General features: G+C 42.4%; 3 protein-coding genes, 1 non-coding gene and 1 pseudogene across 4 annotated transcripts; 4 read left to right on the plus strand and 1 right to left on the minus strand.

The window, feature by feature from the left end:
- The first annotated feature begins 1,503 nt into the window (after positions 1–1,503).
- Positions 1,504–2,060, plus strand: LOC119335253. Its single transcript, XM_037607402.1, has one exon. It carries the CDS (start codon positions 1,592–1,594, stop codon positions 2,039–2,041), a length of 450 nt encoding a protein of 149 aa, XP_037463299.1. The 5' UTR covers positions 1,504–1,591; the 3' UTR covers positions 2,042–2,060.
- Positions 2,061–2,431: 371 nt separating this feature from the next.
- Positions 2,432–3,348, plus strand: LOC119335252 (exocyst complex component EXO70E2-like). The gene has a single exon (XM_037607401.1). It carries the CDS (start codon positions 2,469–2,471, stop codon positions 3,147–3,149), a length of 681 nt encoding a protein of 226 aa, XP_037463298.1. The 5' UTR covers positions 2,432–2,468; the 3' UTR covers positions 3,150–3,348.
- Positions 3,349–4,129: 781 nt separating this feature from the next.
- Positions 4,130–4,326, plus strand: LOC119342268. The gene has a single exon (XR_005165502.1). It is a non-coding gene; the product is annotated as a U2 spliceosomal RNA (small nuclear RNA).
- Positions 4,327–5,631: 1,305 nt separating this feature from the next.
- On the plus strand, positions 5,632–5,840 carry LOC119342285 (annotated as a pseudogene).
- Positions 5,841–7,266: 1,426 nt separating this feature from the next.
- Positions 7,267–11,925, minus strand: LOC119340196. The gene is made up of 3 exons (XM_037612096.1): positions 9,144–11,925; positions 7,938–8,155; positions 7,267–7,824 (listed from the first exon to the last, which is right to left on the minus strand). Exons 1-3 carry the CDS (start codon positions 11,802–11,804, stop codon positions 7,749–7,751), a joined length of 2,955 nt encoding a protein of 984 aa, XP_037467993.1. The 5' UTR covers positions 11,805–11,925; the 3' UTR covers positions 7,267–7,748.
- Between the last annotated feature and the right edge of the window lie 180 nt (positions 11,926–12,105).

The raw sequence follows: 12,105 nt of genomic DNA on the forward strand, positions 1-12,105 counted from the left end.
GAGGGGGTAAAGGAGGAAGCCATCCCCGACCACATTGTAAAGAAGCGGCAGTGGAGGTGCACACGCATCCTCGCCCGAGAGCAGAATCGAGCGGTTCATGCCATGGTCGGATTGCCCCCCAAGGAGGAGAAGGAGGACAACGACGGGTCGGACAGCTCCGATGATGAGCAGATCCGGCTCGATCCGTACTGCGTCTTCGACCGCTACTTCCGTGAGAAGGACGAATTTTGGTATACAAAGCCTATAAATATGGTACATATATGAATATGCAGGAACATTTCACTCTTGAAAGGCATGATGAGCATGCCAGTTTTTTGGTAGTCTGATGGCATGTCCTGATGTAGTAGCCGGACTTGTGTAATGCATCGTTGATGTAAGTTGCAGGAGTTTGTATGGATTTGAGGTATGTTAATTGAGGTGTCCAGTTGTGAGAAGGGAAATTTGAAGCGTGACCTGTTAGTGTCCGCAGACGCGTTGAGGGATCGAATTTGTCAAGTCCGGTTGTAGATGCTCTTATAGCATGACAATTTGGGAGATTTTTGAAGGAAATGCTAAGGAAAAACATTGTTCGTTCGTGTGAGCCTTCCTGCGGGAAAGTTCATTTACCCGAGACAATAGGGAACGACAGGTCAATGACCTTTACCCAAGACAATAGGGAACGACAGGTCAATGACCTGACCTTGTAACTTTGTTACATATACCTGGGGGGCGGGGCAAATATTGAAAAGTCATACTTAAATGTTTTGAAAAATTCGGGATTTTTTGTGAATGTTCACAAGGCATGTGACTACAGACCCTAAGAAAATTAGATCCAAATTCAAAACACACATTGCAAAACAAGAAAGACAAATCTAAAATGAATAGTGTCAAAACAAATCTAAAATGAGTAGTTTGGGGTGATGTTGCTGTTTTCAGCGTCCTTGTATCTGCCTTGGGTGTGTGTGTTGTGTTGGTGTGGGGTGTGTGTTTGTATCGACTTGCTCGGTGATTGTTGCTTTATTTATAAAGCGGGGGAAACCCTTTTTCTCAAAACAAGGCAAAACATGAATAGGGTCACATATGAATTTGTCGTTTTGTTTCCCAATGTATATTTCAAATTTTAATCCGATTTTTTTACGGGTTATGGACATATGTATTGTGAACATCCATAAAAAAATTCAGAATTTTTTGAAACATCCAAATGTGACTTTTCAAAATTTGGAGCATGGAGCATGTGAACGGTGGCCACCTGATATCTACCCATCAACCGGGTTCTTGCAGAATATGCATATTTAACCCAATCCAATATAAGATCCACAAAAAACTCAAAATATATCCATCAAAATCACCCCTTCATATCTCTCCTATACATCGTTCTTCTCTTCACAAAATGATGCTGGCCGCCCAACATCAAGCCAAGAAGTGGTCATTGTCTGGCACCTCATCCTTCAGGTATTATTGTCAGCCACTTAAAATTAGTTATATGGCACCCCTCGACGCGCTTATCAGTTTTTTTTTCTTTTTTTGCGAGAACGTGGCTGAGAGGAAGCTTACAAGAGTTCAGCAGCTGGTTGCTGGCGCAAAACCTCATCCAGCCCCTGCAGAGTTGGAAATGGCGTTCCCAAGGAGCCCTGCATCCACCGTGAGCAGCTATGTTTCTACTCCGACGCTGAGTAGCTGCCCCAGCTCCTCCATCTCCACAGGCTGCAGCACACCTGCCACCCCAAACCCCTTTGCGGTCGCAGCAATAAGCCCCGCCGCGATCCGGCATATAGTTTCAGCCGGACATGCCGGTGAGCACAAGCCGGCGCTAGCAGCCACAGGAACTCCTGAATTCACACAGGGAAAGAAGCTTCAGCAGCATCAGGATCACACGCCGGCGCTAGCAGCCACAGGAGCTCCTGACTTCACACAGGGACAGAAGCATCAGCAGCATCAGGATCTTCCGGAATCAGCAGCGAAGTTCCCTAAGCAAGAAAACCCAGCACTAGCAACCACAGTCCACAGGAGGTACGGAATTCATACAGGGAAAGAAGCTTCAGCAGCATCAGGATCTTCTTGAATCAGGAGCGAAGTTCCCTAAGCAAGAAATCAATGGCTGGGAGCATCCAGACCTCTGTTCACCATCAAAGCTGCTCAAGAACGTAACTACTTCTATCAAGGAGATCAGTCGCTGGGCAAGATCTTCAACGGGGTCAAAGGTGAACTCAAATATCCGGCTCTTGGAGTCTGTGTTTTCTTTGATACAAGTGGTAACTTCGACAGCACCACACCCAGATCACGTCGTTGCCATGATACGAGTCCACGAAGCGCTTGCTAACCTGTTGCTGGTCCTGCCCAAGAATATATTCCCTTTCCTGTTGCAACACTTCGCTCAGTTTGTAGATGAATTATGCCCGAAAAGAGGTGCATCGCTATAAGAAAGGTTTGGAAACGCACTGCATGATTTGCGAAGAAGCATAAGTAGTGGTCTTCAGGTGCTCAAAGACATGATCTTGGACTATACATCTGACGTGGTCCCCCAAGGTGGTGGTATCCATGAGATCACCAAATACTTGTTAAAATACATCATGTCACTTCTGGACAACGGCACCTCTCTCAAGATCATACTTGTCGGTGGTGAACAGGATGGCAAGGTTGCAATGGAGACGCTGCAAGATATTGTTGCTACCTTGATCTCTCACTTGGAAATTATGCTTGAGAAAGAATCTCAGCGATATAAAGATGCAGGGTTAAAACAAATGTTCATGGTGAATAACGTGAACTTTGTGTTGCATCAAGTAGAAGGCTCAAAGATAAGGTATCTTCTAGGAGATGATTGGGTTCTGAAGCACCAAGACCAAACGAAGGACCATATCTCATCGTTCATCAACATTTCTTGGGAATCTGTCATGTATTGCTTCCATGTAAAGACCAACAAAATCCCAATCTTTTCTAGCCTACCAACACTGCAAATATTTAACCTGCAATTTGAGAAAACTTACTTGACTCAGAAGACATGGAAAGTTGAAAATCCTCTGCTCCGGTCCAATATGCGTAAATCAGTATCAGAGAAGCTTGTTCAGGCTTACAGTACATACCTTGAGAATCACAAAAACAAAGCTCCAAAGCTTATGAAGTACACCCCTGAAGATCTTGAAGAGCTGCTGTCAGATCTGTTTGAAGGATAATGGGCATAGCTAAAAAGAGGACAAAGCACAGATGCATGTGATAATACTTGTCAACAAATCTGAAGGATAAATGATCCCTTGAGCTAGCAAGAAGATCGGATTTTCAGATTGATGTTTCCAAAGCTTGCGTAGTGAATATGGTACTGTAACTGATATATCCTTCATATGTTAAGATTGAACTGTACCTGAGGTTCTAGAAGTTGTGTGGTTGTTGTAGTGTGAACCATGTATAAATTTTGCAAGTAAACAACTGTAACACACACTCCCTTTGTCTCAAAATGTAAGACATTTTTTGACACTATATCAGTGTCAAAAAAATGTCTTACATTTTGAGACAGAGGGAGTACTGTTTTCTGCACCAAGAAAAACAACTCTCGAACCACCAACGGAGCGCGGTGTGCCACTGCACACTAAGAATAAATTCAGGAAGTGGCTGGCACACTGAACTGGCAGGAACAGTGAGAATTCTCTGCCAGAAATGCTAATTGGGGTGGTTTAGATTTCGTTTCAATAGCTTTCACGGGTTCATCGACTTCTTGAAGTTAAATCCCTGAACACCCAAATGACAAAAACTTGCTTTTATTATATTATTATATCTAAATAAACTAATTTAGGAAACGTTTTTAACCAGATATGAATTCTTGGATGAGTTGCAGGAGCCAGCAATAGTTAATTAACTTTTCTTTAGGGAATTAGTTAATTAACTATTAACTCGTTTACTAGTACTTGACAGCTAATTATGTACTACCATGATCAGGCCGTGACTATGAGTTAAGCCACATAATTGCCGGCCTGTTGAGGCATCTGGGCTACTATTCTTTAGTTGGGCCAAGAAGTCCAAAACGGAAGCAATAGTGGAGAAACGCACAGGCAGGTTTCTAATGACTCCCTGTTAACTTGTTTAGTCCCACCTCGCCCTTGCAAGCAGCGCAGTCGCCCAATAAAGCTATAAGAGGAGGCGGAGGGCAAGGTTCTAAAGCATACCTTTCTCGGCCTTTTGGCTAAGATCAAGTGTAGTATCTGTTCTTATCAGTTTAATATCTGATATGTGGGCCATGCGCCCACAACGATATTAAATTTATTTTTTGTGGGGGAGGGTCCACCACACTAGCTTGCTAGTGGGGCCCTCGTGTGTCGCCTGGGTGTTGCACTATTGCCTAGGCCAGGCGCACCCCAACCAATACAAACTAAACAATTTTTAGATTTCTTTGGACTCAGCTGAAAGCAATTTCTTGTTGCTAGCTGCATCATCAAGCAGGTTATCCATTAAAAAATCAAATAGAAGATTTGATAGGATGATTTAACTTTATTTTCACTTGGAAACATTATCAAAACAAATTTGCCTATGAATGTGTGAGATTGCTTTCCTTCTAAACAGAACCTATCTATCAAGTTTTATGTGCTGGTAGAGTTGACCTACTGAATATTTGCAAGCGATGGCTTTCTGTACTATATTCAGTTCAGTAGAATAGCAACTTCACCCCTATGTCAAGAATGCATATGAATCAGAGACATTTATTTGTACTCACCTGAAATCAGTTTCTTGTTGCTAGGTGCGTCATCAAGCAGAAGACAAGGATGGTTCAACTTGTTATTATCACTTGGGAAGCATTATCTAGGTTAGATTTGCCTATGAACGTGTCAGATTGTCTTACTTCTGAGTAGAACCTGTCTCTCGTTTTCTAACAGAAGGAACCTATCTATCAATATTTGAGTGCTGCTATAGTTGATCTTCTGAATATTTGCAAGTGATGGCTGTCCGTACTATTTCATTTCAACAGAATAGCACTGCATCCCTGTGTAGAAACTGCATTTTCCAAGTTGTACGAATATCTGTACTTAACATTTAGCACCACATGGTGGCTCACACTTTTTGCAAGCTTGTGAATACGGCATGGACATTGCAGAGAATTACCTGCCAGCTTATTTCTCAACGTTTTTATTCCATGCTTGCAATGAGAGCTATCTTCCAAAGTTGTTATCTGGAGCTGATTAGTTGTCGTTCCTATAGCTTTCACAGATTCATCAAGTTTTTCAAATTGAATCCCTGCACACTCAAATGACAAAAGCTTGATTTTATCATATCTTTAAACGAACTACTTTAGGAAACCTTGCTAATCCAGGCGAAGATATGAATTCTTGGATGAGCTGCCAGATGCCAGCAATAGTTAATTAATTATGTTCTTTTGGGCTTCCGTGAGGACATGAGTTTTTTTTAAGTCGGCGTGAGACCATGAGTATGAAAAACTAACTTTTTTTTAGTCTGTATGAAAAACTAACTAAGAAGGCTCTTTAGGGCTCTTGAGGCTGCTGGGCCTGCATCCTTTAGTTGTTCTAACAGGCGCAAAACGGGAGAAAATATTAGGGAGGCAGAGACAGGTTTCTTTGTAGCTGACTTCAGTTTGTTTAGTACAACCTCGCCCATGCAACACAGTGAAGGGGTCGAGAGAGCCATATGAGACACAAGACATCATTTCAAAGCATACCTTTCTGGTCCTTCTGGCTAAGATGAAGTGTAGTATCAGTTATTCTAAGTTTAATATCTGATATGTGGGTCATGTGCCCACAATAATATTAAATTTATTTTTTGTGGGGGTGTCCATCACACTAGCTTGCTAGTGGGACTCCCTCCAACCAATACAAAGTAAACAATTTTAATCATATAAATAAAACTGCTTTGGCTAACCCAACAATTAACTAGTATTATTTTACCCAAAACAAGGTATAACAATTTTTAGGCCTACTAATTGCTTTGGCTAACACTGCAGTTAACTGTTGTACTAGTCCTGGAGTCCTTGTTTATGCATAGCACAAGCTGCTAGTAGCACATATGCTGCACCCATACCTACCTATTAGTTACTTCTCTACCATTTGCTACTATTACTCTCCCATTAGACAAGGTTTGTTACCTTAAGTTGGAGATTGTTTTCTTGAGCCTAATTGATCGTCTCTATAGAAGGGAGTCATGAATTCAGTATATTCAAGCAATAAGAAATGAGAAATTAGCCTCACCTACGACCTAAACCCATCCCCAACCAAGCCTCCGCCGCCAGGCCATCTTCCAGCAGTGCTCCCTGTGGTGTGCCTTGGTATACAACAATGAGACTTGTTGACTAGGAGAATAACTCAATGATGGCATGGAACTTCGAGAACGCAAGGCCCTCCATTGACACGCCAGTTGATCGGATCAAGGAGGAAGCCTCCTTCTGGGTAAAGGCCGGAGCAGCTGGGCTCAGAGTGGTGCTGCCACCTTCATGGGATGTGCACTGATTGTACTGTAACCGACTTCACACCTTTTCAATGAAAAGAAATGTAAAGATCCTTTGCATTTTCCCGAAAAAATGATGGCGTGGAACCGTGGAAGGAGCGCTATTTATAGGAAGCAAATTTCACCAACAGATTACGCAATCTAAGAGCGACAGCAATGAGTTATGATCTCCATAAGAAACATACGACATACACTGATTTCAATCCTACAGTGTCTACTTTAGACTTTTAAAGACAATCTGGTTCCAAAACGAACGTTGACTGAATAGGTTGTCTCTCCACATAGCACATTACTACATATTTTATGTAACTAATGGGTGTAGTAGATAAAATTAAGAAACGTTCAGTTGCTTGGAAAACAAATATGCATGTTTAGGAACTTGATACCAAAACTGAAAAGGTTAAAGAACCAATGGTGCAAACCACTTATAATGTTTCCTGTATTGATCCACTTACTCATATATCCATGTGTAATAGTTATTCCAAGTACAAGTTGTCACAGTGCACAAGAGAAAAGTCTACCAGTTACATCAGATTGAGCCACCAAAAAAAATATCATGTTCATCTGTCCCATGTAATATATGATGTCAAGCTTGTGAGTTTGGTCCACTAACAGGACTAATTTTAGGTCCCATCTTGGCAATACACTGATGCGTTAACAGTATCTGCGACCACACAAGGATTGTACAAAAAAAAATCGCTGAAACTTAATTCTTTTGTAGTTGCTGCATCTTATAAATAACTTTCAATCGGATAAAATGGATAATTTTGCAATTCTGATGTAACATATGGAGTTGTTTGTGTTAGTTTTTAACAATATTACAAGTATCCGCTCTTGCTGCCTAATTCTGAAAATTTTCTTCATTTATTTTTAGATTTTGCAGACCAAAAGGTACATTTTACTTTATTGCTGCTTCTGTTTAAAATAGATGCCACTTCGACAATGACATGGTTTGGAGTATACACCTGAGACTTTGCTATTGTTGACTAAACTTTCATAATGATGCTCCAACTCAAATGGAATAGGACCTATAGATCATCAACTAGTTGCAAAATACTGGAACACCATCCAGTTGGACTATACATTACCATGATTCCTGGTTAGCTCAACCCCCTTTCATCAACAACAAAGATGAACTCGTTGCTCAGATTAACGAGAGAAGTTATCCTCTGCAGTTTATGTCTGTACTGCAAATATTGCCACTATCCCTCGCCAAGAAATTTGCTACACACTAATTGGGCCAACTCTCCAGAAACTGCTTTAGTACCTACCTATGCATGAAGGAGACAAAGAGGACATTACTTGGAACACTTTATACATCTCCTGGCACATCAGTCACCAGTGGGTTCCTTTGAGTCTTTATTTGACACTGCATTACTTGGCTTGGTACGCTTCGATAATGATTTTCTGTAAAGGAAGTGCAATAGACAGTTTCAGACAAGTGTGTGTACATACCAATCACAGTCGTTCTATATGGTCTTTGACTTAATAGAAAAGAGAGTTCTTAGGAAAACGTCTACCTCTTTGTGGACTTCTTGGCAGCAGCTACACCCATCTTCGTCCTTGACTTGTTGAAATCAGTTGATCCCTCATGCATGACATTATAGTCATGCATGTTGGTTTTAGTTTCTGTTGTGGCTGCCTCCACCCTTTCGGAAGTCTGACAGTTGAGTTTTAACTCTTCCTTCCTCGTCGTACGGGCACTGAACCTACTTGGCTGAGATTCCATAAGAACATCCTTCAACAGAAACATGGGAACGCCAGGATTCAGAAACAAACAAGAGAAAATATGATAATGATATTATTTATGTTCTGAAGATATAGATCCATCTAAACTTTTCAAGCCATTGACCAACGCCAGACTAAGCATCATGCAAGTAAATGTAAACCAGTAATTTGCAGTATGAGGAAGACATGCCATCATGTAATTGGGAAGGATGCCATGCTTACATAGTCAACACACCTGTAAGCAGTCAGAGACTGAAAACCGATATGAACCTCTAGTGCGGCCTCTAAGAAGTTTAGATGGATGAATACTTGGTTATAAAGTTCGTGGATCTACATGACTGAGTTCAAGGACGATGAGTGCATTTACTCAATTAAGGACGAGCTCAAGGATTAGGTCATGGTTTTCTTTGAATTTATTGCCTAAGCAAACCAGTAATGTACAGTCCAATCAAAAATAGGATGTTCCAGAATAGTTACTGAAAGACGTTAAATCCTGTGTTACATAGAGAATCACTTGTTCCTGCAGCATTTTGTGGGAGTTATTGCAAATGTTTTTATATTACTCACAAGTTACACTTTCACTCAATGCGTGGCTGTAGTGATAAGGCAGATCAAAGAGGTGAAAAAAGAACATATAGAATTGTAGCTAACGGGGCTTCGCTCACCCTCGCCTGTCACTATAGCGTGTCAAGTTTCTCTCTTTCCAATCGGGATTTTTAGGTGTATATCATAATTATGTGGTGAAAATTCGATAACTTCCTACTTACAAGGTTTTTCGCCCATCAAGAGTTCATTAGTTTACACCTGACACCTACTTTTTTCTTAATCCTTCTACACTACTGTTGTTACCTTGTTCTTGTTAGAAAGATGACCTTAGGAAGAGTTCCAAATTAAGGAATGATACTGCTAAAAGAGTACCATACTAAAATTCTCTTTTGGAAACATATTAGTAGCAGCCCTACAAAGGATATTGCAAGTCAATAGTTTATTATTGATACCTTTGAAGATAGTGCTCCAGCAGACGAATCTGCGTCACCAAGAGGCTTCATGTTTTCAGATCTTGGTGCATCATCAGGTAAACTTGCCATGAGAGCTGTTTCTGGAATTTCTTCTCTTGTTTGAGATCCTTGGGTGCGAAATGCATTTGTCTGGTTTCCTCTTCTTGTCCTTTTAACATTCTGGCTACTGTTTACCTGATCAACCATGCTGCTATTGTGAACGACATCTTGTTCTGCGACTATTTCTGCAACTCCCTGATTGATTTGCACTTTCTTCAGCCGTTTGCGTGCCACTCTTTTAGTTTTCTGTACACCATTTGATGGATCAACCACAATGCCAGTTCCAGGTACACCTTCTGCTGACAACTTTGTTCCAGGTAGCTTATCACTGCACATTTCTTTCTGTAGTTTCGCTTTATCTTTTTTCAGATACGCTCTGGCTTCTTTGTTTGAGGACGTGATTTTCACTTGCTTCTCCAAAATTTCAACTTCTGCACCTTTGTGTTGAACTGTTTCTTCTTGTAGGGCATATAATGGAACTGTTTCTAAACTAGTCCTTGTCTCATTGTGTACTATGTCTATCTTATGGTTCCTCACATTTGCATAACTTATCTGTTTGTCATCATGGTTGGATGGTTCTGGTTCTTGCATAGATTGCATGTTATCTGTCGTCAAATCCACAGGCTCTTTGCTGATTCGCTGAGGTGATTTCATAGTGGATATATCGGTCATTAGTAGATCTTTGCCTGCTTCTGTACCTATTATTCTTACACAATGAGCAAAGTCTTCACAGTTAGCCGTCTGAGCATCATTTGCAAAGGTCGTCGGTGCTTCAGTTTCTTGCATGCAATTGATATCATTTTCACTATTGGCTAGGGATGCTCCCTTGTATTTCAACCCAGATGATGAAATATTAAAGCAATTAGGTGAAAAAACATCAGTTGTTTCTGGGACAACATTATTGATGGTCTGATGAGCACTATCATTTATACGAATCATCTGTTCGTCACTACTGAACAGCTCAGATGGTTCTAATCCTTGAATACTTGCAGTTACCTCAGCAAACAGTTCTTTTCTTTCAAACTCAGGTGATGGGGTATTGATGGTATTAGGACTCACATTATGATCATCTGCAGAACAAATATGTAGTTCTTTTTCTGTTGCATGTATGAAAGAAGTTCTATCCTTTGCATCAGCTGTGCTCTCATCATTATACCTGTACTCAGGCTGCTCAATTTCTCCAATGACATACTGGTTTTTTACACTTATGTCTATGATTGGTGCTCCATTTTTAAAATCCACAGGCTGCTTGACACTTTCCTCAGTAATACCATTGGACGAACTAATATTAGGTAATTCACTACTGACTAACTCTGATACGTCATCAACATATATGGATTGTCCAACATAACTTGCTGAGATTGTTTCCTCGGTGGCAACTACTGGGTGCGGAAAGACAACAGAATTATCGTTTCCCCCTTTGCTTTTTCTAAGGTTTCCTTCTTCTAGAGTGTGAACATCAGTCACCATTCTTCTGATCTCAGTTATTCTTGCAATGTCATCATTTGCAACAGTACTGCAGCTAAATATATTTCTGAAAGAAAACCGCTCTCTTGACATTTTGGCCTTTTTGAGGTTGTTCATCAATTCCCTCCTCTCTAACTGCGGTCTTACCAGTAAATCTCCTGGAAACTTATGTGCATTACTGATTACCTTGATGTTACCCTTGTCCAATTGACCAGCTTTCATCCCTGGTCTAAGTGCATGGAACAACTTACTAGAAAAATGTACCTTGATGTTCCTCCAAATCAACTTGGACGCGATCAATACGATGCACACACCACAAAATGCTGCAAAACCACCCCATGCGACAGCCCTCGAAGGAGTCCCGTTTGTCTGCACAACTGAAGCATCAGTATCGGCAACACCCGATTTCTTCTTCTCAGCAGCAACAAACCGAAACAGTGAGCTATTCTTTGGAACCTCACGTTTGGCACTTTCAAACTGCTCAGCCATTACTCTTGTACGAGATAATATGGACTGCAAATCACCACTCCCTTCTCCATCAGCACTCGCACACCTGCTAAAGATCTCATCCTCATTCACCTCAACGTGCACTGCATTGCCGTCTGGGTCTTCATACACACTGAATACGGGACCAGTCCCATTGCCGCAGAGATGGCTCTCCTCCGCATCCCAATCCAAATCCTTCGGGCCATCCAAGTTGGACTCAGCCACTGCATTCCCACTTGGACCGGCATCTAGACAAACAGAAATGTCCGATTTCTCCTCAGGATCCGGTAACGCGTGATCATCGGACGAAGCAGGCTGCGGTTCTCCAGTACGACCAACCAGAGGAGGGCGGTCCTTGTCCGACTGGTGACGAGAATGGAGGGCCTCGTGGCTGGGAGGGCGAACCACCAGCGGCGGCGAGGCCTTGTCGCGCAGCACGTTCCGGCGACGGGGCGGCGCGCGGAGCCTCCACGCCGGGACGAGGGCGGCCTCGCAGCGGGCAGCCGCGAAGCGCCTCGAGGAACGGATTCCGGGGGCGGGGGCTAGGCGGCCGGGGGGACTCGTGGGCGCGAGGGTGGGGCGGCCGGCGATCTGGCAGGGGAATACGGGTGGCGCAAGGAACAGAGAGGAGATGGAGGCGCTCGCCATTCGGGGCAGACGCGAGGCTAGGGGAGGAGGATGAGGAGGAGGAGGAGGGAGAGGGGTGGGATGACGGCCATGGCGGCGGTGGCTGTGGAGCTAAAACCCAGATGGGCTAAAATCTTTTCGATCTTTTCTTTGGAAACGACGGAGGGAGGGCCTGTCGCTGGCGACGGTTCGGTCCAAAGCTCACGTTCCCGGCCGGCGTTACAAGATTTACACTCTTCTCTGCCTTTTTTTTTTCTTCTTTTTGCCGTGGAAGAGAAAGTTTTGTTAGGGCATGTTTTTTTTTTGTTAGGGCATGTTCGTT

Source organism: Triticum dicoccoides, chromosome 7B, assembly GCF_002162155.2.
Source record: "Triticum dicoccoides isolate Atlit2015 ecotype Zavitan chromosome 7B, WEW_v2.0, whole genome shotgun sequence".
NCBI classification, from domain to species: domain Eukaryota; kingdom Viridiplantae; phylum Streptophyta; class Magnoliopsida; order Poales; family Poaceae; genus Triticum; species Triticum dicoccoides.

Coding starts and splice junctions, on each gene's coding strand:
- LOC119335253 (XM_037607402.1), top strand. CDS start 1,592: ATGGCGTTCCCAAGGAGCCCTGCATCCACCGTGAGCAGCTATGTTTCT.
- LOC119335252 (XM_037607401.1), top strand. CDS start 2,469: ATGATCTTGGACTATACATCTGACGTGGTCCCCCAAGGTGGTGGTATC.
- LOC119340196 (XM_037612096.1), bottom strand. CDS start 11,804: ATGGCGAGCGCCTCCATCTCCTCTCTGTTCCTTGCGCCACCCGTATTC. Junction 8,156..9,143: donor CTGGAGCACTATCTTCAAAG/GTATCAATAATA, acceptor TTTCTGTTGAAG/GATGTTCTTATGGAATCTCA. Junction 7,825..7,937: donor GCCAAGAAGTCCACAAAGAG/GTAGACGTTTTC, acceptor CTTCCTTTACAG/AAAATCATTATCGAAGCGTA.